Source organism: Archocentrus centrarchus, unplaced genomic scaffold, assembly GCF_007364275.1.
Source record: "Archocentrus centrarchus isolate MPI-CPG fArcCen1 unplaced genomic scaffold, fArcCen1 scaffold_30_ctg1, whole genome shotgun sequence".
Lineage (NCBI taxonomy): Eukaryota > Metazoa > Chordata > Actinopteri > Cichliformes > Cichlidae > Archocentrus > Archocentrus centrarchus.
Genome location: NW_022060259.1, coordinates 3458993 through 3484437, shown reverse-complemented (window position 1 = coordinate 3484437; position 25445 = coordinate 3458993). Strand labels below are relative to the sequence as shown.

Below are 25445 nucleotides of genomic sequence, written 5' to 3'. Positions count from 1 at the left end.
TTTGACTGTTGGGTTTTCTCTGTATTATTGTAGGGTCTTTACCTACAATACAAAGCGCCTTGAGGCGACTGTTTGTTGTGATTTGGCGCTATATAAATAAAACTGAATTGAAGACTGAATTGAATTGTTTCGAAGCTTCGATACAATTCCAGGACAAATGCTTCGAACGCTTCACCGTTTCACAAAGCCTCGCTTTGCCCATCACTTGTGTTTACACTCTGATCACCACGAACAAAAGCCAGCTGCTCAGTGCAGACGCAAAATGCTTGAAGTCCGATCTTGCATTCTGATTGGTTATAGGGACATAGAGGCATTTATGGGCAATAGGAAATCGCTGTTGGATGCGTTTGACGATTCAGACTAGTCAGATGCAGGTATTTAATGGGTTATGACACTTGATTGGCGTATTGTACCTTTGACAGTACTCTTTGGGGGGCCGGATGTGGCCCGCGGGCCACCAATTGACTTTCCCTGCTGTAGGAGGACTCGGGGGGGGTCACTGGGGATTGAATGCTGCTGACATCATCTGATGATATAGTCAGGCAGTGAATGGGACACTAGGATCTCTTCAATTGCGATGGCATGCCTTCTTTTGTGTCTTTCTGGAGAAGATGGAATAGGTGGCCGAGGAGAGGGAGATCTGGGCTTCTCTGCTATGACTGCTGTCACTGTGACTCAAACCTAACTTTCCCAACTTTAAGAAGCTGGTTTCTGTGTCTCTGTCTCTACATTTTTTGTATTTGCCATTAGTAAAAGGGAACACTGGTTGGAATGAGTAATACCAGAAACCAGGTCTCTTCTAAAACATACCTACCAGTCAAAAGTTGGTACTGGATCTGCATAGTAGAGTGGAACTTGCTGATATGTCTTCAAATGCACTTAAGAAGCAAGAAGAAATTAAATCAGATTGTTTTTAGATGGCAACAATAAAAGAAATGTCATGGTCCTGGACCGCTGGCCGAGCGTTTTGAGTTTCTTTTGTGTTGTTTTCTTTGTTATGCTTTTTAGGTTATGTTTCTCAGTGTTTCTTAGTTATATTGTTTGAATATGATGTTTAGTTTCCCGTGTTGTTTTTTGTGTATGTTCCCTTTGTTAAGTTTTCAGTGTTAGGTCTGTGTCTGTTATGTTTAGTCAGTTCCTGTTTTATTTTGACAGTCTCATGTTCCCTGTGCTTTGTGTTTAGTTTTGCTTCCCCTTTGTCATTAGGTTCATTTGGTTCACCTGTCGTCCCCTGTTTCCACTTGCTCTAATCCCCTTGTGTGTATTTAAGCCCTTAGTTTTCCCTCTGTTCCTTGTTCGGGTCCTCGTCTTGTCCTCGTGAGTGTGACAACCGCTGTGTCTTTTGTTTTCCAAGTTTTCGAGTGTTTCAAGTTTCAAGTTTCGAGTTGCGTGTGTCTTTTTGTTGCGGGCTCCCATCCGCCTGTATCTTGTTTGAAGCCTGTTTTAAATAAATCTGCACGCCAAACCAGCTCTCGTCGTGTCCTGCACTGGGGTCCTCCCTGCCTTGCCTGCACCAGCCGTGACAAGAAAAGGATTTAAACTACGTGTGGAAATCGTGCAAAAAAAATCTTGCTCCAGATGTGGCTTGTTCTTGCTGTCTTTAGTTAATTATTTTATTGTGTAACTAATATTTGCTTTATTGTATTTTTCCAGAGACAAAGACCTGCTCTGACCACACCGTGTGAAGATCTTCTTACCAGCTTATCACAATGGCAGCAAAGTAAGTTATAAAAACACTTAACACTGTTATCAAGTTATTAGAAAAAATGACAAAAGTTGTGACATTCATTGTTCATTGTTATGTTGGAAAATTCCTGTCTTAAAACCTGGCAGTACTCCTTTTATTCAATGTTGACATACAAACAAGAAGTCAAAGTACATTTATTAATGTTGTTTCCTCAATACCTTTTGCACTCAAATATACAGTCTTTAGCTTATACCACCACTCTGCCTCTTGTTAATTGGAGTTTGGTTGTTCCTGTACAACGTAATGAGCAACTGATGTTTTGGTTTCTTTTAATTTTCATGGAATCTCACATACAAGATGAATTTATCTTATAAATTCACCTTGTACATTCCTAATAATACATTCCTAATAATCTTTGTTTCATGCAGGATAGCAGGACACTGAAAAAATTACATGCGACAATTGTTGCCAGTAGTATCCTTACTCTTGGGTTCAAGGTCACTAAGACAGGGTTTCCCCTAGTCTGGGAAATCTGAAGTCAGTTTGAGTGGCTATACTTTAGAAATTACATCGAGAAAAGTATGTCTCTTGACGGATAAATTCAAGAAAAATTTAAGTTTTGATGTTAACGCCAGCTTCTGATTTCTTTGAGCACATTTAGCACTTCCTGCAAATACAGTATTCAATTCAATTCTATTCAGTTTTATTTATATAGCACCAAATAACAACAAATAGTCGCCTCAAGGCGCTTTATATTGTAAGGTAAAGACCTACAATAATACAGAGAAAACCCAACAGTCAAAACTCCTCACATCTAGGCCTCAATGTCTGGTGTCCTACAGGTTTTAGATGTGTTTGCTTCACCACACCTGAGTCAAATATAGAAGTCATTAGCAGGACTCTGGAGAACTTGACTGCATACTGAGGAAGTAATTCAGCCATTTGATTCAGGTGTGTTGGATCAGAGACACATCTAAAACCTGCAGGACACCGGACCTCAAGGCCTGAATGTGAGGATCCCTGCCCTATGAGCAGCACTTGGTGACAGTGGGAAGGAAAAACCCGCTTTTAACAGGAAGAAACCTCCAGCAGAACCAGGCTCAGGGAGGGGGGGTCATCTGCTGAGGGGGGGCTGAGGGGAGAGAGACAGGACAAGAGAAGAGAGAGCCAGAGATTAATAACAATTAATGATTAAATGCAGAGTGGAGTATAAACAAAGTAAATAAGGTGAATGAAAAGAAACAGTGCATCATGGGAACCCCCCTAGCAGCCTAGGCCTAGAGCAGCATAACTAAGGGATGGTTCAGGGTCACCTGATCCAGCCCTAACTATAAGCTTGATCATAAAGGAAAGTTTTCAGCCTAATCTTAAAAACTGAGAGGGTGTCTGTCTCCTGAATCCAAGCTGGGAGCTGGTTCCACAGAAGAGGGGCCTGAAAGCTGAAGGCTCTGCCTCCCATTCTACTCTTAAGTATCCTAGGAACCACAAGTAAGCCAGCAGTCTGGGAGTGAAGTGCTCTGTTGGGGTGATATGTTACTATGAGGTCTTTGAGATAAGATGGTGCCTGATTATTCAAGACCTTGTATGTGAGGAGAAGGATTTTAAATTCTATTCTAGATTTAAGAGGGAGCCAATGAAGAGAAGCCAATATGGGAGAAATCTGCTCTCTCTTTCTAGTCCCTGTCAGTACTCTAGCTGCAGCATTTTGGATCAGCTGAAGACTTTTCAGGGAGCTTTTAGGACAGCCTGATAATAATGAATTACAATAGTCCAGCCTAGAAGTAATAAATGCATGAATTAGCTTTTGAATGATTTGCATTTACAGAAAAACAATTCAAATATGGCCTTGAGAATGCCACGTAAATTAATTTGGGGAGTTGGAACACACCTAAAATAGATGGACATGGAAAAAAATATCTATGCAAAATGGTTTCATTTACTCTATAATTGCTTTGCCAGGAATTATCATAGTAACACACAAGATGGCTTCTTGGAAAGGTGAGTTTGTGCTGAATCCATCAATACCAAATATCTAAATGTAGCCCGCATAATCAGGGTGTTAAGTCAGTTAATGTTTGAAGTGCCCCAAGTGAGAGAAAGTGAAGTATTGAGAGAATTAATTCTCCAGTCTAAAAGATAATTATGCTGCATTTATTGTCATATAACACTGTAGGCTTTTTGAATTAATGTGCTTGCTTTCTAAATCCAGGAGTACCAAATATATAAATATACCATGCATAGATATTTAAAAATGTGTGATCTGTCCCAAATGAAAGAATATACTGCATTTCATTGCAATATACTAGACTGTACTGGTAAAATCACCAGAGATGAGTGAGTAGGACAGGAAACCACAAGAGAGTATAACAGTTTGGCCTTGATGGGCCTTTTAATAAAAGTATAACTTAACTACACACACACATCCATCCATCCATCCATCCATCCATTCTCTTCCGCTTATCTGGGGCCGGGTTGCGGGGGCAGGAGCCTAAGCAGAGAAGCCCAGGCTTCCCTCTCCCCAGCCACCTCCTCCAGCTCATCCGGGGGGATCCCAAGGCGTTCCCAGGCCAGCCGAGAGATATAATCTCTCCAGCGTGTCCTGGGTCTACCACAGGCCCTCTTCCTGGTGGGACACGCCCGGAACACCTCACCCAAGAGGCGGCCAGGAGGCATCCAAATCAGATGCCCGAGCCACCTCAACTGGCTCCTTTCAATGTGGAGGAGCAGCGGCTCTACTCTGAGCCCCTCCCGGATGGCCGCACTCCTCACCTTATCTCTAAGGGAGAGGCCAGCCACCCTTCGAAGGAAACTCATTTCTGACGCTTGTATTCACGAACTTATTCTTACGGTCACTACCCAAAGCTCGTGACCATAGGTGAGGGTAGCAACGTAGATCGACCGGTAAATCGAGAGCTTCACTTTTACACTAAGCTCCCTCTTCACCACGACAGACCGGTGCAGCGTCCGCATCACTGCAGAAGCAGCCCCGATCTGCCTGTCGATCTCCCACTCCCTTCTCCCATCACTTGTGAACAAGACCCCGAGATACTTGAACTTCTCCACTTGGGGCAAGAACTCGTTCCTGAGCCGGAGAGGGCACTCCACCCTTTTCCGGCTGAGGACCATGGCCTCAGACTTAGAGGTGCTGATTCTCCTGCCGGCCACTTCACACTCGGCTGCGAATCGTTCCACTGCGAGCTAGAGGCCACCCCCTGATGAAGCCAAGAGGACTGCATCATCTGCAAAAAGCAGAGATGAGACTCTGAGGCCACCAAGGAAGAAGCCTTCCGCCACCTGGCTACTCCTAGAAATCGGTGACAAAGGGCAGCCCTGACGGAGTCCAACACCCACAGGAAACGAATCCGACTTATTACCGGCTATACGGACCAAGCTCTCACTGCTATTGTACAAGGACTGAATGGCCCGCAGCAACGGGCCAGACACCCCATACTCCCGCAGGACCTCCCAAAGGACACCCCGAGGGACACGGTCGAATGACTTCTCCAAGTCCGCAAAGCACATGTAGACTGGTTGGGCAAACTCCCATGCACACTCGAATATCCTTGAGAGGATAAAGAGCTGGTCCAGCGTTCCACGACCAGGACGAAAACCGCATTGTTCCTCCTGGATCCAAGGTTCGTCTAACGGATGCACCCTCCTTTCCAGCACCCTGGCATAGACCTTACCGGGGAGACTGAGGAGTGTGATCCCCCAAAAGTTGGAGCCCACTTAAAGATGGGGACCACCACCCCGGTCTGCCAATCCAATGGCACTGCCCCAAATCTCCACGTGATGTTGCAGAGGCGTGTCAACCAAGACAGCCCTACAACATCCAGAGCCTTCAGGAACTCAAATTCCTGACTCAAATCAAACAAAAGGTCGTCTAACAAAACAAACAAGCGTGGAGGTGGAATTCCTCCTTTTCTCGAGCTGCAGTTTTAAGCCTGGGCCTTTTAGCAGCAACCAGACACATGCTGCTTTTGGTAGCCATTCTGGGGGTAGACCATCTCCAATAAATAGTTTATTGAAGTCAGCTCCCCATGATGTCACAACTGAAACATATCACTGCCACTCTTCCAAATAATCATCATTAGCAAATTTGGTCATATTTGGACAGTTTGAGAAAGAGCAGGAGCAGAACGGCATACACATCAAGTCCACTGATAGACTTCGGCATTTGCTGATCTCACTGCAGTTGCCATCCTTACAGTACAGGTGTGTAGGGGTCACAGACCTCTTTAGGTGCCTTCTGATACATGACAGGTTCAATGAACCCATCTTCCCTGAGCCTCCATCCTCTACTCACTGTGTCCCACAGAAGAGGCTTGGGCAGGTGGTTGTGATGCCACGCTGCTGCTTGGTATAAAGCTCTCTGCACATGTTGTACGAAGGCATCCTCAGTTGGGGGAAAATTAGCTGTCATATAGATAAGGAAAAAGATGGTTGGGTTTAGTTCTACCTCCAGTAGGGGTATGTCAAATCTTTGGGAGCATTGTCCCTAGCCTACAATTTTCAGGGTTATGAAAAACTATCAACACTTCAATAGGCTGGTAATTACTGCAACCAGGGAGTGAACCATGGCACTTGGGCATTGTGTTACACTGAGTATCTAATATCACTACGTGAGTCTTAGCATTAATTTATTCTAATGAAAATACGTATGTATATGATTAAAATACAGTACCAGTTAAAACATTTTGACTGATATTGTATTGTAGACCTATTGTAAAAATAGTTATTAATAAAATAAATAGTTGTTTTTTTAAGTTTATCCATTTTTTTCTCACCTTTTTTGAAAATTACAGCCACAAATCATGTTCAAGTGAGTTCATTTACATGATACACAGGATCAAAGTCAAATCAGTATTGGTGAGCATTTTAAATTCTGATTCAGTTATTGCTTTTCATTTTAAAAGTGTTTTTTCTTTGTTTAGAAGTATGAATTAGCATGCTAAATTTATAGTAGAGCTTTTACAGTAGAAAAGCACTATATACAAATTAGTCCAAATATTCTCTCTTTTTTGTCATTCCAAAATTTACAACTGTTTTGTAAGCATGTTCTGAGCAGCACTGTAGATCTACATGTAGAATGATGAAGTGTACATAACTGCTAATCAATAAAGACAGACCCAGTAAAACTACAGTAAAATGATATTCATTCATTCAGTCATCAAATTTTGAGAAATATTACAAAACGAAGCACAAGCTCATGATGTCTGAACAGTCAGTACAATATTAAATATGCCATTTAACGTCTCCATATTAATTCACAGCTTCTTACCTCTTACACCCATTTGAAAGAATTTATTGAGGTTTAGTTACCTTGACTGCCCTCTGTCTAACATGAGTAGCCATGTTTACCATGTTCCAACTGGATCCTAACAAACTACCACAATCTTAGCAGCACTGGGCACAATGCATCTTGCATTGTTTGTGCAAGGGACCACTGGGGAGATTTTACTGAAACTTGGTGAGAATGGGGTTGACTTCACATTTTGCAGATCATGCCTACGGTATGACAGCCAGGGTTATTATAGTTTTGGATTTTACATTGTAGTTTAGTTTTAGTTTGTTTTTAATTTTGTCTTTATTTCAGTTTGTTTTAGTTAGTTTTTTGAGTGGTTTTGCTCATTTTTATTAGTCTCTGGTGCTTGAAAACAGGCGAATGGACTTCTTTTTGTTTCTTGAAGATGTTTCACCTCTCATCCAACAGGCTTCTTCAGTTCTTAATCAAATGATGGAAAGACCCATCCACCATTTGGTTGAGAACTGAAGAAGCAACCAACAAGATAGCAGCATGATGTGCTACGTGTGTAATATTAAGGACACATATGAACATCCTGAGACATCAGTGGGGAGGAACATAAAGAAAAATCCAATAAACTTAAACTCTCAAACTTTTCTCAAAAACATGTATTTCAAAAACTGAAAAATAATCAATAAAAATAAATGGCATTGGAAGAATGGAGACAGTGGTTGGAGAGAGCAGAGCACTCATTCCTGGTTTGCACAGACCACAATAACCTCTCCTATATCCAAACAGCTAAGAGACTGAATGGACGCCAGGCTAAGTGGTCATTATTTTTTGCCAGATTTAACTTTACAATCTCCTATCATCCATGGTCTTGTAATGCCAAGCCAGATGCACTCTCTCACCAATTTGTCAATCACGAACCCCAATCCAAGGAACAGACCATCTCACCTGCATCCTGCCTCATCAAATCTCTCACCCTGTGTCCGTAGGCATTCATCTTGTCAGGTGCAAGAGTGACTACTGTGTAATGAAAACTCGACAAAAGATACTGTTTAAATATAATATATTCAGTAACGAATGGTTCACAAGACAACAGCACTACATGTTAAATGTGTGTAACATTAAGGACACACATGAACAGCAACAGGGAGAAACAAAGAAAAACATGAAATCCCAAACTCAATAAATTCCCAATAAACTCCACAATAAACTTCAGCATCAGTGCAGCAGATTAACAACACCTACATGTGGTGTTTGACAAAAACAAACTCTTTGAAGGAGTCAAAGCTCAAATCCAGCTACATTCTGATGTTCTCACCACCTGATGCTGCTTCTGTTTTGGAGCTAGCTTGCTTTAGGGTTTAATCCCGGAACCCGGGATTCCCGGGAAATGCGATCAGAACCATTTCCCGTTTCCCGGGAAACGTTAAGATGGGAAACCGGGAAAAAAGTCCCAAGCGTCGATTTGACTTTCAGAAAGAAAAGAAAGCTTCAGGATGTTAAATATAAGGAAATATTGAGAGAAGGGTTCGTTTAATGGGAAAAGGATTATTCTTCATTTCAGGCACGTTCAGCCTCCGTTTAAGGCTTCAGCCTTCATCTCAAGCATTTTAATAGAGCTATTACACAGTTGTACTTTTTTCCTCTTTAATTTGTTGAAATCGTAGGCAATGTGTTTACCCTAAGGTATTTTGTATTATATAATTTTATATTATTATATATTGTTATATTGCATTATATAGCTTATAAAATATGCCTGCCCTGAACAATAAAGAAATATCTGTTTAACTTCGAGTGTTTCTTTTCCTTGTTTGCAGCTGCTTACTAACAATCATGAATTAGGATACGGGCCTAATGTGTGAAGAAATTATCATGAAATAGATTACTTTAACATATTTCACTTTTAAAATGGAGTTGAGTAAAATGTATATTTTTTAGGCTATAAGGATCGGCCAGTTTTTCAAAAGACGATTCACAACGAACCTACTTTAACCCTCAGACACGGTGTTATAAATTTGCTGTTGCCAGAATGGCAATGACCAAGTCGTAGTGCATTACTCAAGGCCCTGTGTTATGTCATATTATAGTGTAGTACGGTAGTTAACTTTTCAATGACTATTACAGCGTTCCACTGGTGGAACGGTGTGCACGACAGCACCAGTGGCTGAGCCTTTATCAATGCTGTGTGCAGATGAACCGTATTGTTTTACACCAGCAATTGTAAAATATCTTGGTACATGTTCCATGTACAATGCAGGAATATTCGAATTATATTTGTTAAGGGAGTGTTGAGGAACGATACAACACCGCAGAGCTCGAGCACTCGAATGCCGAGATGTAGGTTTTATTGCGTTAATCAAGCCGACGTTACCCCCTACTGGGCATAACAGGACATAGCTGGAAAGCTACCTCTACAATATCAGAATAGGTTAAGCCCGACACAGGCTACAGAAGGCCTAATTAAAATAAAATTAAAAAAACTTTTTCCCGGGATTTGATTCATGTCATTTTCGGGAAAAATATTAAACCCTAGCTTGGTTAGACGCTCTAATTAGACTGCAGGGTCTTTGTGGCCTCTATACACAACCTACAGAAATGTCCAATTTCATGTATACAAGTATGCTTGTGTAGCTGGATTGTGTGTGTTCATTACCTTACGGTCGTGTGCTGGTGTTTTATATGCGGTGCTGGGACTTCTTTTGGTCCTCGCTCTTTGTGCTCAGTTTTTTGGCTGCAAACATATTTGTCCCTGTTTTTTCACTTTCTTCATTCCCTCACTTCCATTCCAACAGTGTCAGCAGTCTCCCTCCAGGAATTTGCTGACATTTGTGAGTCCTTATATTGATGCTTTGTTCATTATTCCTGATTGTTATTCTCTGACTGGTAAATTATTATATGGTAAATTATGCTCTCTAACTGATAAAGTAGCTGGAAATGCACAAGGACTGAACAGGTTAATCACAGCATTGTGGGCTGCGTGGACCCGACAAGCAGTCACATTTCTCCAGAGCTGCAAACCAGGTGACCTCGTAGGATCAGAGCGGTTTCTCAGGTGGTCTTTAATGTTGGTGGTTTTTCCTGACTGAGAAGTGTTCCGCACATTTTTTATCATCCACAACAACACACTCACTTCGATCTGTGCTGTTATAGTCAAAGGAACTCCATCTGGGGACTCTGCTGCTTTCTCAGCAAACCACTGCCATTACTTTGTGCACCTGCATGGTGAGGCTGTGCGCGCATGCACACAGTTGCCTGATGGCACTCCCAGCTTAAACTGCTGGAGCTGAAAACAATTTTTTCCTATCAATCCACAAGGCTTTTAAATAAAATGACAAATGCAAAAACAAAGGTCATTTTATCTATAATTGCAGTTAGTTTTAGTTAGTTTTGTAAACTCACAATACAGTTTGTTAGTTATAGTTGTTTTCCTTTTTAATTAGTTTTTATTTATTTCAGTTAACAACAATGTTTTTTTTCAATTTTAGTTTTCATTATTTTGTTCGTTTTTGTTAACTATAATAACCTTGATGACAGAACATCCCCTTTTTCCAGCACAAAATTTCCTTTCCATTGCAAAATTTTTTATTTATAACATCAATTAAGTAGTCTGCATTTCAATCAGACTTCACAAAAAGTCTAAAACCTAGAATTACCATGTCCAAATATAATTTTCTATTACTTTTTATTGTCAAAAAATGTAAGCACAGTGTAGTTTTGGAGAAATTTAATAATTTTTACGTCTATATGTTAGCTTTTATATGTCAAGGGGAATTTAGCACAGTATAAATAAAATTGATCTGAAATCACCTTTAAATAATTCAGAGAAAGCTATAGTTTTAGTTGGTTTTGCATCTATTATAGCATGTCATGGTCCTGGGCCAGTGGCCCAGTGGTTTGTGTTTTTTAGTTCTATTTAAGTTATATCTCTGATTATGTTTATTAGTTCTCTTTTGCATAAGTCCTCAGTTTGTTATAGTTTTGCTTTAGTTCTTTTTGTTTCTGTCTCCCCTGTGTCTCTGTTCTGTGTGTGTGTGTTTCCTGTTTTACTTTAATAGTCCTGTGCTCCTGGTGCTTTGTTTTTAGTTGCCTCACCTGTTGCCTGTTCCCTGATTACCTAGTGTGTGTGTATTTAAGTGCTCATTCTGTATCTGTACCATGTCGTGTCATTATCTATGACTCTTGCTGCTGTGTGTGTCCCTGTGTTTTCACGTATTTAGTTCTGGCACCCGTCCATCCCAGTATAGCCCTGTTCTTTTGTCTTACCTCAAACACCTTTTCAGTTAAGTTCTGCCTGTGAGTCCTACAGTTTAGGGTCTTCCTGCTCCTGCCACACTAGCGCATCATGACATAGCAATGGAAAGTTGAAGTTTTTGAAATTCAATGAATGACTTATGGGATTGAAAACAATAACAGCTCACACATTTCTGATGAATGTCAGACAATATTATGGGTACATGGGCATAAGTATAATGGGGAAAAAAAGAATATCCTCATGAAGAAGAATATAATATTCATAGACTCTGAATTTAAGAAAGGCAACCATCTGATCCAAGCATACATTGTACAGTGTAAGTAATGTAAGTAAAACTCAAAACTCCACAATAGACATCATTCAGGCAATTTGTGAAGACACCTGCATATAAGTAACATCACCATAATCCAGAAATGTAGTTCTGGATTATGGATTTCTGCACCTTCATAGAGGGTTCATCTGATTGTTGGGTTTTCTCTGTAATTATTGAAGGGTCGTTACCTTACAATATAAAGTGCCTTGAGGTAATTGTTTGTAGTGATTTGGCACTTTGGGTTTGATTCCACCTTGGCCCAGGTCTTTCTGTGTGGAGTTTGCATGTTCTCCCTGTGTCTGCGTGGGTTTCCTCCCACAGTCCAAAGACATGCAGTTACTGGGGTTAGGTTGATTGGTCACTCTAAATTGCCTAAATTGTCTTTCTGTGTTGGCCCTGCGACAGGTTGGCGGCCTGTACAGGGTGTACCCTGCCTGTTGCCCTATGTCAGCTGGGATAGGCTCTATCTTGCCTAAGGATACATTGGCATGCAGCCTGAAGTAGCCAGGAATTGAACCACTGACCTTCCGATCAGTAGGTGACCTGCTCTACCTACTAAGCTACAACCACCCCAATGTGGCAAAAGTTAATTTGAATTTAGATAAATGTAATCAGTTTGGTCATACTGACAAGATCCTAAGGGGCTTTGTTCTAGTCTAGCTAGACCCACTACAACACTATGTGTATACAAGAGCAACAAAAAAAATGCAACATAGTACTAACAAAAGAAAATTTAAAGAAACTATATTATGCTGAGAAGTCATTCATTGTGCCAAACCAGCCTCACATCAGAAACCAGTTTATTGGCTCAGTGAAGCAAAAGATGCATCAGATGCACAACCACACAACAGCTCTCAGATTCTCAAACACATATACAGGACGGGAAGTATAACAAGCATTTGAAATAGAAGTTATATGAGCTTATTAACTTTTTCCACAGAAACACTAACGCCCCATCAAAATATGAAGATATCATCAAAAAGAGTGTTCGAATCCATTCAGGGACTCCTGCTGTCTACAAGCTGACAACAAAGATGGAGGAGACCGAAAATGAAAAAAGAGTTACCTTTGGTGAAAAGAATGAGAACAAAGTAAATAAAACCATCTTACTTGTGGGTGAAACAGGATCAGGAAAATCTACTCTGATTAATGTTCTAATCAACTACAGCATGGGAGTGAAATGGGAGGACGAAGTCTGGTTTCAGATTGTAGAGGAGGAGAAAACATGGAGAAGTCAGTATGAAAGTCAGACATCAGATGTGATTGTGTACGAAATCTTTGGTTTTGAAGATCAAACTCTGCCCTACTCTCTGGCCATCATTGATACTCCTGGATTTGGAGACACCAGAGGGACTAAACAAGATGCCATCATCAGTCACAAATTATTGCACTTGTTTCGATCAGAGGATGGAGTTCATGAAGTTCATGCAGTGGGTCTAGTGATGAAGTCGACAGATAATCGACTGAGTGACCGACTGAGATACATCTTTGATGCAATGATGTCTCTGTTTGGAAAAGACCTGGAGAAAAACATTGTACTTCTGATCACACACTCAAATGGAAGAACACCTAAAATCCCTCTTCAAGCTCTTGAAGCTACAAAAATTAAATGTGCTCAAAATGAGAAAAATCAGCCTGTTCACTTCCTGTTTGATAACTGCCAGAATGAAGATCGATCAGAGGAAACAGAACACCTGCAACATGCTGAAAACTTCACAATGACAGGAATGAGAGAGTTCACAGAGTTTCTGGGGAAAACTGCACCTCAGAAACTGAAGATAACTGAAAATGTTCTGAATGACCGAATCAGACTGACAGCCTGCATCCAAAACCTACATGACAGAATCAGAGACACTGAACTGAAACAGAAAGAAATCACACAGATTCAAAAAGTTCTAAAGGAACATAAAGAGATGAAGAAGAATGTAGAAGTTGATGAGGTCTACAAAGAAAAAGAAAATATCAGAGGTGGGATGTGGGGGTTGTTTTTTTATGAAGGAGCTACCTGCTGTACTGTCTGTGAGGAGAACTGTCACTATCCTGGATGCACAGTGGCCTGGTATCCTGAATACTGTGAGGTCATGAAAGATGGATGCTGCACTGTTTGTACCAAGAAGTGTCCTGCATCAGTTCATGTGAAAGAAAAGTTTAGATATGTGACCAAGACCAGGAAAGTGAAAAAAACTTTGGAAGAAATGAAACTGAAGTACGAGAAAAATAAAACAGAAAGTGAGAAAAAGTTGAGCCTTCTGGAAAATGTTGAAAATGAGATGAAACAGCTGACAGTTGAGAAGTCCCAGTTCCTGGATGAGTCCTACCAACATGTTATCAGACTGGAGCAGATCGCCCTGAAAGCTGATTCAGCGTCCACTATTGTCCACTTGGACTTCCTGATTGAGAAGATGAAGGAGGAAGGAGACACAGTGAAGGTCCAGAAACTGGAGGAGATGAGAAGCAGAGTGGATGAAGGAACCAGAGCAGCTCTGGGATACATGACTAAAAATCGAACAGTATGTGGGAAAAGAGCGAAAGACGCCATTAAATAGGTGAAAAACACAGAAAATGTATTCATTTATTTTACATGTTTTTAAAACATCAATCTGTCTATTTTAACTTCACTCTTGTAGTCCTTATATTCTAGAGATTATAACCATTTGTTCGGCTTTGTCTTGAGAGTTACTGTAAACACAACTATACCAATAATGCCACAACTTCCCCCACAATTAAAACAGGTTAACATCCAACTTATTTTAGAGTTCAGGCTTGAGCGTCAATCTAGTTCATGCTTGGTAATTATATCTTTAAAGTGATGGAGAGAAATGTGTCCCTTTTTACTGTTATTTGTTTTATTGTATTCTTATATATTAATTTAATATTTTTTGTCCTCTAATGAAGCCATAACATGCAAGCGATGGCTCTTAAGTGTATTCAGTAGTAACTGACTGAGCTCATTTTATATATCAAGTGTTTGGAGTGAATTCTCAAAAATTATCATTGTCAGATAATATCTACCAGTGGAGCTGGTATAAAATATACATGGGAGACCTTTTTTTCAGTGTGAGCTTTATTCTGCTGCTCCTCTCATGGTGACTCAGTGTCAGTAAAGTGGTTGTGGGACAGGAACATGTCACTGACTGATCCAGGAACAGTCCAACATGTTGTTGTCTTTCTAATCAGTGAGTACAGAGGATGTTAGAGACACTGAACTCAGACACAGGGCAGAAAGACTCAATCCAACTTTGACTCTTCAGTGTTTGTGAAGAGTCCTGAAATCTGATCTTCTTGGATTCTTCATGTGTGTTCATGCTCTGAATGACTCTGAAATATTTCTGATGACTCAGGCCGAGTGGAAACATTTGGATCCTTTGATGTTGGACTTGATTTGTTCAGATTCTCTAGATTCTGTTCTTCCACATGAAATCATCTCCTGCTGGATGCACTTTTCTGTCAGTCCTCAATAAAATCTCTGCTTCATTCAGTCAGTTTGCTCAGTGTCTTCATTGGATCATCAGCTGCTTTTAATTCTTTTCAAGCTATATTTTTTTTTAAAAAATCACTGATATCTGTCACTTTAGAATACACAGAAGCTTTCTTTTTATTTTTGTGTATTATGCTGCTTTTGGTAAAGCTCCTTTCAGCTGTTCCCTGCCTCACAACAAGTCACCATTGCAGTATAGTGCCACTCTACACTGTGGAACCATCCTTCACATACATATTCAGATGATCTTGTTTGCAATTAGTGAGTGGGAACACAGTTTTAAGTTCCTACCAAGTGGAGTATCATAACAATGCATGTTATTTGTTTCTAAATTCAAAGAAGAAGGAGGCATTTTGTTGGTGCCACTAAATCGTCTTTCCCAAGCTTTGATATATTGCAGTTTGGAGCTCAAAAAATTTTAAGGGAAGCACCTTCTGGAAAAAAAATGAATTTAGGACTGTCTTCTTTTATCTAAGTGATATAACTAAACTAGAAATATCCTTTAGTTCTGTGGGAGGCCAGCAACCTGTCCAGGGTGTACCCTGCCTCTTGCCCTATGTTAACTGGGATAGGCTCCAGCACCTCTGCAACCCTGAAAAGGACAAGTGGAAGAAAATGGATGAATGGAAGACCAAAAATATCCTGATGCTGAAGTGTGGTTTATGAAGTTTTAGGCTGAAGTATTATAAATCCTTATTTTCAGAAAGTTTTTAAAAGCTCCACCGAGAAGCATTCATTTGATCCAAAATGGTGCAGGAAGAACACTAACATCGAATAGAAAAAAAAGATATTCTGTATTGCTTCATGTTTCTCCCATAGTCACATCACTTCATGGGTTCACTGTTAAATCCAGAATTAAATTAGAAAATCTCATCCCAATACAAGGTCCTGAATGATCAGGCCCCAGCTTACCTTAAAAACTTGTAAAAATAGTATCATATCCTGGCTGCTGGCCTACTTGTGGTTCCTAGGATTATATTTTTTTAAAACTTGTCTTGTCTAGCTTTTATAGATCGTATTTTCCTGTATTCTGTCCATAAACATTATGGATATGTGGCAGATCCAACTTTACGGATCTGCCACATATCCATAATGTTTCCAGAGCTTTCTGGATCTTTCCGGATCCAGGCCCTTTTTGTCCAGTGCAAGATGGGCTCTATAAATTTTCTAGAGGCTTTTCTTGTTAGTGGTTTTCTGCTATTGTTCACATGAATGTATATGTACTGTAATAATGCGTTGACAGGTGGGGGGGGAAAGCAAGAAAGAAAAATGAAAAAAGGAGGAGAAAATAGGAAGAAAAAAAGAACAAGAGGACAGAGCAACTGCAGCACCTGTAGGAAAAAGAAGAAACAGAACATACAAAAGCGAACAGGAACTGGAAAAAATATACATGTGGAAAAACATGCCTACACAAACCAACAAGCTTGATTGAACTAGTTCTTATACAGAGTTTTTCTACTCTGACTGAGCACTCAAAGCACTTATACAACACGTTTTCGTTCACCCATTCATACAAGCACTTCCATGTGTATCCAAGCTAAGTGCTTTTTATTGTCTAACATTCACACTCCAATGCTGGCATTGGAGAGCAACTTGGGGTTCAGTATCTTGCCCAAGGATACTTTGGCATGCAGCCCAGCGCAGCCAGGAATCAAACCTTTAACCTTCTGATTGGTAGGTGACCTGCTCTGCCTCCTGACATAACATCTAATTTCCTGCTTCTAATTTCAGATCAATCTGAAGTTATTAGGCCCGAGCCTCCCGAAGGGATCGGCGAGGAGCCTATTGTATTCGCTCGCGCGAAAAACGAAAAAGGGTCAAAGTCGAGCGCGAAGCGCTCGACTTTGACAACGGACCCTCAAACAAGGTAGGTCAGGTCGAACGCTTCTCGAAAACGTATATATGGGGGTGAATGGAGCAGCCCATAATTGAAATCGTTAGCGTCATGAGCTAGCTTGCGCGATGAAATTGGGTCAATGACGAGCGCAACGCGCTCGTCATTGACCATGGACCTCACGACAACGTGGGTCGTGTCGAGACGTTTCCGAAAATGTATATATGAAGGTGACTGGAGTGGCGCATTATTGGAATCGTTGGCGTTCTCCATTATTATTATTATTATTATTTTTCTTTTCCGCAAATGATCGCAAATTTGACCCCCTGAACATTTACGAAAACGCACCAATTTTTGCACAAAATTCAGGACCGGTGAAAAATTTTGTTTTTTAATATCGCCATTAAAAAACTCAAAAAACCAGTCCAACTGCGCCCCCTGTCAAAATCAAAATACATTGCGCCTATGGGAGGCCTTGCCATGTAAAGTTAGCCCAAGAGTCATGAAATTCGGCTCAAACGGAGATCTTGTGAAACCCAACAAAAAAATATATTACACCAACTCCGGACAACAAACAGGAAGTCGGCCATCTTGAATTGAAGTTTGTGAAGCGCAGAGTCAGCATTTTTGCACACCTCGTACTTGAATTAACTTGTCCTAGGGCATTAAACCGACTGGCACCAAAATCGCTCAGGAACATCTTCACAAGTTGGGCATCAAAAGATGTGCGAGGTTTTATAGAATATTCAACGGTGTTGGCATGGCAACCGCGTGAATTTGGTCTTCGTTTTTGTCTCTCGCCGCAATTTTGTTTGTGCATTCGTTCGCACAATCTTTGGCCGATCAGCCTCAAAATTTAATAACTTGTTTACTGACCCGGCCTGAACCCACAATTAGGGAATCAAGTTTCTAGGTGCAATAGCGCCCCCTACAGAAGCAAACAAAAGTTTGTATGGAGGTCCACAATTTTAGTTTCACTGAAATGCATGAAAATTTGTGTCAACATTCTTGACGTCATCCTCATCAAAAAAGCCAATCACACCCATGCTCTATTTTGTAACACGTTGCCATGGCGGAGCCCGAAATGCCCCATTTTATTCTAATGGGAAAAAGCCAAAAATCCCCATATTAAAGTTTCTGCTTACTTTGCCCGAAATACATGAAATTTGGTATACAGATTGCTGATGTCAGCCTGATCAAAAAAGTCAATCACACCTATGTCATATTTTGGACGCTGTTCCCATGACGATGCCAAAACTGCCCCATTTTATCCCTATGGGAAAAAATGTGAAATTTCTGCGATGGAAAAATGACCCTTGCTTTCTCAAAAATGCATACACATGCCTGAAATTTGGTACACGCATTGTCCACATCTCCCTGAACATAAAACCTACAGGTGAAAATACTGTAATGTGTAAGGTGTTGCCATGGCGATGCCCAGAATATGGCATCTTTTTCTTTGAGAAAGTCAATACATCCATTGCAGTTTTTCATATGTGGCAGCAAAAAAAACCCCACTAAAATAGGCACGGCTGGAAAAGCTGGGTTCAAATCGGCACCAGCACCTGGGCGGCGGCCGGCGAGGGCCTATTATCGCCGCTTGCGGCTTTAATTGTACTTATACTTACAAACCTTAGAAACATGGTTTCCAACCAGATACCTACTCTGGATGGCATCACCTTGGCCTCCAGTAACTGTAACAGTAAAATGTCTGGAATCTGGAAAGAAACACTGGTTTGCCTCAATGGTCGGCTGGTTCCCCTCCACCTGATTTAAACTTTCTCCCCCCAATTTTTTGCTTGTCTCTGGCAATTTGAAAAAAGTCTTCATGTTCTCTTCCAAAGGTGAAAAAAAATCCACACTGTCCCATAACCCACAGTAGCTTCTCCTGTGCTGAATTGAAACTGCTGCTGAGGTTGCAATGCAGAGTTCCTGCCCTACACCACGAGTTTCTGCTCAAATCCAAAATGGTTGCAGAATGGTTTCTGATTTAACGTTTCACTTACTAATTATTTGTTTTTAATTTTAAAACTAATTCCTAACAAATTCATCTTTTTAGTGTTACAAACTTTGTATAGAGAAAAAGTAGTAATACAGTCGTGTACTGGTTAGAATAATAATAATAATAATACCTTAGACTTCTATAGCGCTTTTCAAGATACTCGGTCAATCATACCTGGTGGTGGTAAGCTACTAATGTAGCCACAGCTGTCCTGGGGCAGTCTGACAGAAGTGTGGCTGCCAATTCACGCCTACGGCCCCTCCGACCACCATCAAACCCCAACCACGCAACCACATTCACAATTAGGCAATGTGGGTTAAGGCCCCATTTACACGACACCGTTTCCACTCGAAACAATGCCGTTTTGATGCATTTGAGCCTTTTGTTTACACGGTGGCATTTCAGAAATGACCTCCGTTTACACGGTGATGCGTGAGATAATGAAAACGATGTAGTTCCCATGCTAGGCCACAAGCTGGCGTTGGTTTTTTCTTTGCAAAGCTTGTTTACGCAAGACGCCATTTACGAAACACATCGTTTTCACTCAGTTGTTGTGTAAACAGAAAGGCAAAATGCATATGCCGTTTTATTTTGAAATGGTGCTGTGTAAACGGGCCCTAAGTGTCTTGCCCAGGGACACAATCACAGATGGGGACTCGAACCAACACCCCTCCGATTGTGAGGTAAGCACCTACCCACTATTCCACTGCCACCCAACAACTTAAGAACTGTTACCTCAGAGCAAGAAGGTCCTGGGTTTGACTTTTTTTTCTCTCTTGCTCTAGCAGAGATGGAAGCATTTTTTATTCTCTCCCCAACCATTCCTTATTTACCCTGATTTGCTGCTTCACTGCTTTAGAGCCTCTCTTCGCACATCTTCTGAACTAGAAATTAAAATTATGGATCTGGTCAGCTGGTCTCTCAACACTATTGATTGATCAAATTTTCAACATGAGGAGACTGGGTAAAGGAAAACCCTCTTTCCTCTTATCCGATTGACATACTCGGTTGGCTATGTTAAGGATTCCTGCGGTGGGTGGAAGATGACATGCCTGGCTGTACTGTCAATTGAGGATGTGGCATATATATTTGGCTTATTGATACCAGGATTTCTCCTGATTGGACTTGGGGATACCTGGCTTATTGTGAAATTTGGGAAGTCTGGGCAGCAGTTCTGGCGTTTTAAAGGCTGACTGTGATGGGAATGCAGAGCAGTACAAACTCAAACTCAGATTCAGTATATCTGGAGCTGAATCAAGAGGGATTAGATCTCGGGGACATATCTGTTTCTGCACGCCAAAGGAACGAACCAAGAAAATTCAGATTATTGGATTTTTTGCGATTGAGAGAGTGCCTGAAAGACTATAAGACTGTCAGCAAATTAATCAGTACAGCCTGTACCAAAACAATTGTAGAATCTGAAATTTGGCTCCCTGACGGCATTGGATTGCCAGTTATATCATTCTTCTCCTGGATGTTATGTAAACAGATGCTCTGCAAGAAAGCTTTACAAGAAAGCCTCTGACTTGATGCCTCATACATAGATCCTGGAATGTCTAGAATTGTACCAGATCAAGGGGATCCTGAGTGCCTTTATTGGGAACTCAGTGGAATGCCAGAGTATCCAGATCAATCCAATTTTGTCAGTTGGGTTTTCTCTGTATTATTTTAGGGTCTTTACCCACAATATAAAGCACCTTAAGGCAACTGTTTGTTGTGATTTGGTGCTATATAAATAAATTGAAATAAAGACTTTATTTGCCTTTTGTACTCACACGCAAGGTTTCGGGACATAGGAATTCGTGTGCAGAGCACTCAAGTAAGAGTGCAAAAAAATATAAATTAAATAAATCAATATATACATATCCTTTACCTTACAATTTAAAGCACCTTGGGGCAACTGTTTGTTGTGATATGGTGCTATATAAATAAAATTGAATTCAATTGAACTGATTTCTTATTTGGTCCTCCTAGTAAATATGACAGAGTACCAGGTTTATGGAGACTGACAAACACAGCGGATAATGTGGTGTAAATAGCACATGTAGAGCATAAATTGTGCCAGTGAGTGCTATATCAATAAATAAAATGTTGCACAACAGGTTTTAGTCATGTGAGGAATATACTACAATATAGTTGTAGGCCTAAAGGGTGACGAGTTTGGGGCTGAGGCAGCAGCCCTGTGGTAATCCTGTGCTGATTGTGAGCTCAACAGAGACCCTTCCTCCCATCCGTGCAACCTGTGGTCTGTCTGTGAGGAAATCCAGAACCCAGTTGCAGGTGGCGTTTAAGACCTCCAGGTCAGACAGTTTCTAATCAGCTTTCCTGATTGGATAGTACTGAAGGTAGAATTGTAGTCCAGGAAGAGGATCCTGACATACTTTAATGCTGTGGTCCAGGTGTTGGAGGGTGTGGTGGAGGGCTATGGCTACTGCATTGTCCACTGATCTGTTTGGATGATAGGCAAACTGAGAGGGTCGACAGTTTTTGACACCATGGAGTTGAGATGTTTTAGCACCAGCTTTTCCAGACATTTCATGGTGACTGATGTGAGCGCCACTGGTCTGAAGTCATTCAGGGTGGATGCATCTGGGTTCTTAGGTACAAGCATGATGGGGGATTTGAAGATATGTGGGACTGTTGTCTGTGCAAGAGAGGCATTGAAGATATCTCTGTACACACCTGCCAGTTGCACAGAACTTTAGGATTCTGGGTGAGACACGGTCTGGAACTGCTGCTTTCCGGGGTTCACTAGTGTTCACTAGTGATGGGATTCGAGAACCGGTTCCCAGTAATTCAATTCATTGGAATCATTAGACTGCTTGCTTAACGATTCAGCTTATCAATTCCACTGACATGAGGACACATTTACCTAATTAGATTACATCCATCCATCCATCCATCCATTTTCTTCCGCTTATCCGGGGCCGGGTCGCGGGGGCAGAAGCCTAAGCAGAGAAGCCCAAGCTTCCCTCTCCCCAGCCACCTCCTCCAGCCCATCCGGAGGGACCCCAAGGCGTTCCCAGGCCAGCCGAGATACACAATCTCTCCAGCGTGTCCTGGGTCTACCACGGGGCCTCCTCCCGGTGGGACATGCCCGGAACACCTCACCCAGGAGGCGGCCAGGAGGCATCCTAATCAGATGCCCGAGCCACCTCAACTGGCTCCTTTCGATGTGGAGGAGCAGCGGCTCTACTCCGAGCCCCTCCCGGATGGCCGCACTCCTCACCTTATCTCTAAGGGAGAGGCCAGCCACCCTTCGAAGGAAACTCATTTCTGCCGCTTGTATTCGCGATCTTATTCTTTCAGTCACAACCCAAAGCTCGTGACCATAGGTGAGGGTAGGAACGTAGATCGACCGGTAAATCGAGAGCCTCGCTTTTACGCTAAGCTCCCTCTTCACCACGACGGACCGGTGCAGCGTCCGCATCACTGCAGAAGCAGCCCCGATCCGCCTGTCGATCTCCCGTTCCCTTCTCCCATCACTCGTGAACAAGACCCCGAGATACTTAAACTCCTCCACTTGAGGCAAGAACTCGTGCCTGAGCCGGAGATGGCACTCCACCCTTTTCCGGCTGAGGACCATGGCCTCAGACTTAGAGGTGCTGATTCTCATGCCAGCCGCTTCACACTCGGCTGCGAACCGTTCCACTGCGAGCTGGAGGCCCCCCCGTGATGAAGCCAACAGAACCGCATCATCTGCAAAAAGCAGAGATGTGACTCTGAGGCCACCAAGGAAGAAGCCTTCCGCCACCTGGCTACGCCTAGAAATTCTGTCCATAAAAATTATGAACAGAATAATTAGATTACATGCATGCCTTATTTGGTTCGTAATATATCCAACAGCGTCAAGATAAAAAGCATTACATAATTACCTTCACAGTGTCTCAGCAAGAGCAGCAGCTGTTTTATGTGCAGTCTGTGCACACGCAGCAAGCACAAAAACGCGGAGCCGTTACCGAGACGGTGAGCTCGGATTGAGCGAAAGGAAACATTTTTCTAGTGTCCAAAGCAGCAGCGCTTTTTCCTGTAACCACCGATAAAACCTTTACTGGGAAACAGCTGGAGGTCCTTCATCAACCACCTGATCAGTAAGTGAAGAAGAGAGAACTTTGTAGCTGCTCCATCCACCCTGTTTGTTTCACACAGGGAAAAACTGCAGTACAGAAGTTAAAATATGCAGATGAACTGTTAATATGAAAAAAGTATTTCTAATCTGATCACTTGATTAATCAATGGAATTATCGATAGTTGCAACCTTATTTTGCTGTACTGCTTTCACTATACTGTATGAATAATCTCTATCTCCTGTAACATTTAGTTGATGAGGACTGCCAGAGTCTGGCTGGCTCAGAGGTTCTCACACACCTTGCAGTTGTATTATATGTTAAAATATTAATAGTATTAAATTTGAAAGGGGAATCCTTTTTTATACCAGTTTTAATTTTGTTCTACTTTACATTAAAAACAGTTAACGCAAACCAACCCATTTGTGGTATATTTTATTCACTAACCCAATGAGAATCGATAAGAGAATCGAGAAGGAATCGAATCAATAAGTGATATCAATTGTCAGGACTAGCAGAAGGAGAGGATACACACAAGGCATGAGGAATAACACCAGAGGTTTATTGATCTTGCTGAATGAGTGAGAGTTTCTCCGCAGAGGTTTGGCGGGTGCAGGCTGGGCAGTGGTGGTGGGCGTGAGGGCTGCGAGGAAGAGTCCAGAGAGAGAAGGGAAAGGGAGAGCAGGATGGCTAGGCTCCAGCTAGGGTTGAGCGTGGCAGTGTGACCAGTGGCGTGTCGGAGGTAAGAGGGCGAGGCGGCGGCAGAGCGCATGCAGGAATCCACAGACGATCTAAGGCGAAAAAACGAGAAGCAGGTAAGTCAAGGTACAGGTAGGAGCGAATCAAAAGCATAAGCTGTCAACACTGACTGTGGCTTAGTTAATGATCCAGCGAAGACTGAAGGTCTGCTGTCAGCTTAAAAGTCTGCGTGATTGCCTCAACGGGGAACAGGTGCGAAGCAGTGCCGTGGATGGCCCGCCCCAAGAGGGAGGCGTCTTGGGAGGTAGCCGCCTCGGTGTCCACCCGTCAGTCCTCAGACACGCCTCCAACACAGAGGAAAGACCGGAGAAAAACCCAACAAATCCGCCACCTGCACACACCAAAATCCATAGGGCATGACAATCAATAATGAAATCGGCATTGCTAAATTCTTATCAATTCCCATCCCTACTGTTGACATGTGTAAAATGTATCCAGGCATTTAAAAATAATTTAAAAAAGCAAACAAACATCGGATTTGTATTAGTATTGGCAGATAGCCAAATGTAAAATATTGCTATCAGTATCGGACATAGAAAAGTGGTATTGTGCCATGCCTACTATGGATACCAACCGCAGAATGGAGCAATTGGCAGCTACCTCTTGTGAATGGATGACATCAAGCTGTATGCCAGGAGTGAGCGAGACATTGATTCACTGATCCACACCAGTAGGATCTACAATCTACACCTACAGATGCAGCCACTTAAAATTGCTGGCTGACAGCCAGCTGGAAGTCCCCCTCCTTCTTCTGGGCGTATCTACTTCCCAGCATGACCACACCCCTTTCCCCTGTTGTGGAAATTTATCAAATGACAGAGACAAGATTCCTTTACATGGTTTATTACTTGTATGAGGAGAAGTCACATATATCCCAAGGAATGTATATGAGTTCTGAATCTTACAAAGAAACACAATGCCTTATACCCTTTTCACCCCCCCCGTTCTCCCCCTCCTTAACCCAACCATAAAGAAGAGGAAATCCTCCCCCAGTTACATATCCCTACATAAAAGAGAGAGACTGACCAAAAGGACAATAAAACTAACACGTGACCCCATTAACACAGAAGATCTTGGGAGAGGAAGGATGTGTGGTAACAGATAAGGCATCTGGGTTTTACAACCTACCAGTCACTCTATGGTCAACCAACAGATAAGAAGTTAAAGTAAAAATTTCTATCACAATTCCCCCTTTTGATTACAACTTAATCACACTATATAACATTTTTACTAACACATCTACTATATATTAAATGATATTTCATGCAAATCATAGCCAAACCAAACATAACATCAAAGCAGATTGTCTTCATACAGGATTTTCCAACTGGTCGTCATAAATTGATGGGTAAACACAAATACTGATACAACAGGCTTATACATTAAAAAAGGTGCCATCTTCATCTTCTACTACAGAACCAGAATTTTCTTGGCTCACAGGCACTTGGGCATACTGCAAAAAATGGGTGGTAAACATTTGAGATAACATGGAATGAAACAATGTAATAATGCAACAACATAGACACAAAAAAAATACATAATACCATAACAACAGGTGTGACAAGTTTTAACAAGGTGGCTTTCCATCCATCTACCAGCAGCCATGACCAGAAGTCCCAAGGTTGTTCAGGGGAGCCCTCATTATTAGCATGTAATTTCTCACTTAGGGCATCTAAAGCAGAGTGAATGTCTGACATATTCTGTGAAATATCAGGTATAAAGGTACAACAGTTTTGACCTATTACCTGACAAAGTCCACCACGCTCAGCCAGTAAAAAGTCCAGTCCAATTTAATGTTG

General features: G+C 41.7%; 1 protein-coding gene across 1 annotated transcript in view; it reads left to right on the top strand.

The window, feature by feature from the left end:
• Window positions 1–1656: 1656 nt before the first annotated feature.
• Window positions 1657–25445, top strand: part of LOC115776291 (uncharacterized) — a 33715-nt gene continuing 9926 nt past the window's right edge. Inside the window, exons 1-2 of the mRNA XM_030723907.1 lie at window positions 1657–1720; window positions 12447–14016. Of these exons, the coding sequence (XP_030579767.1) occupies window positions 1710–1720; window positions 12447–14016 (1581 nt within the window). The 5' untranslated portion in view covers window positions 1657–1709. The remainder of the gene's footprint in view (window positions 1721–12446; window positions 14017–25445) is intronic.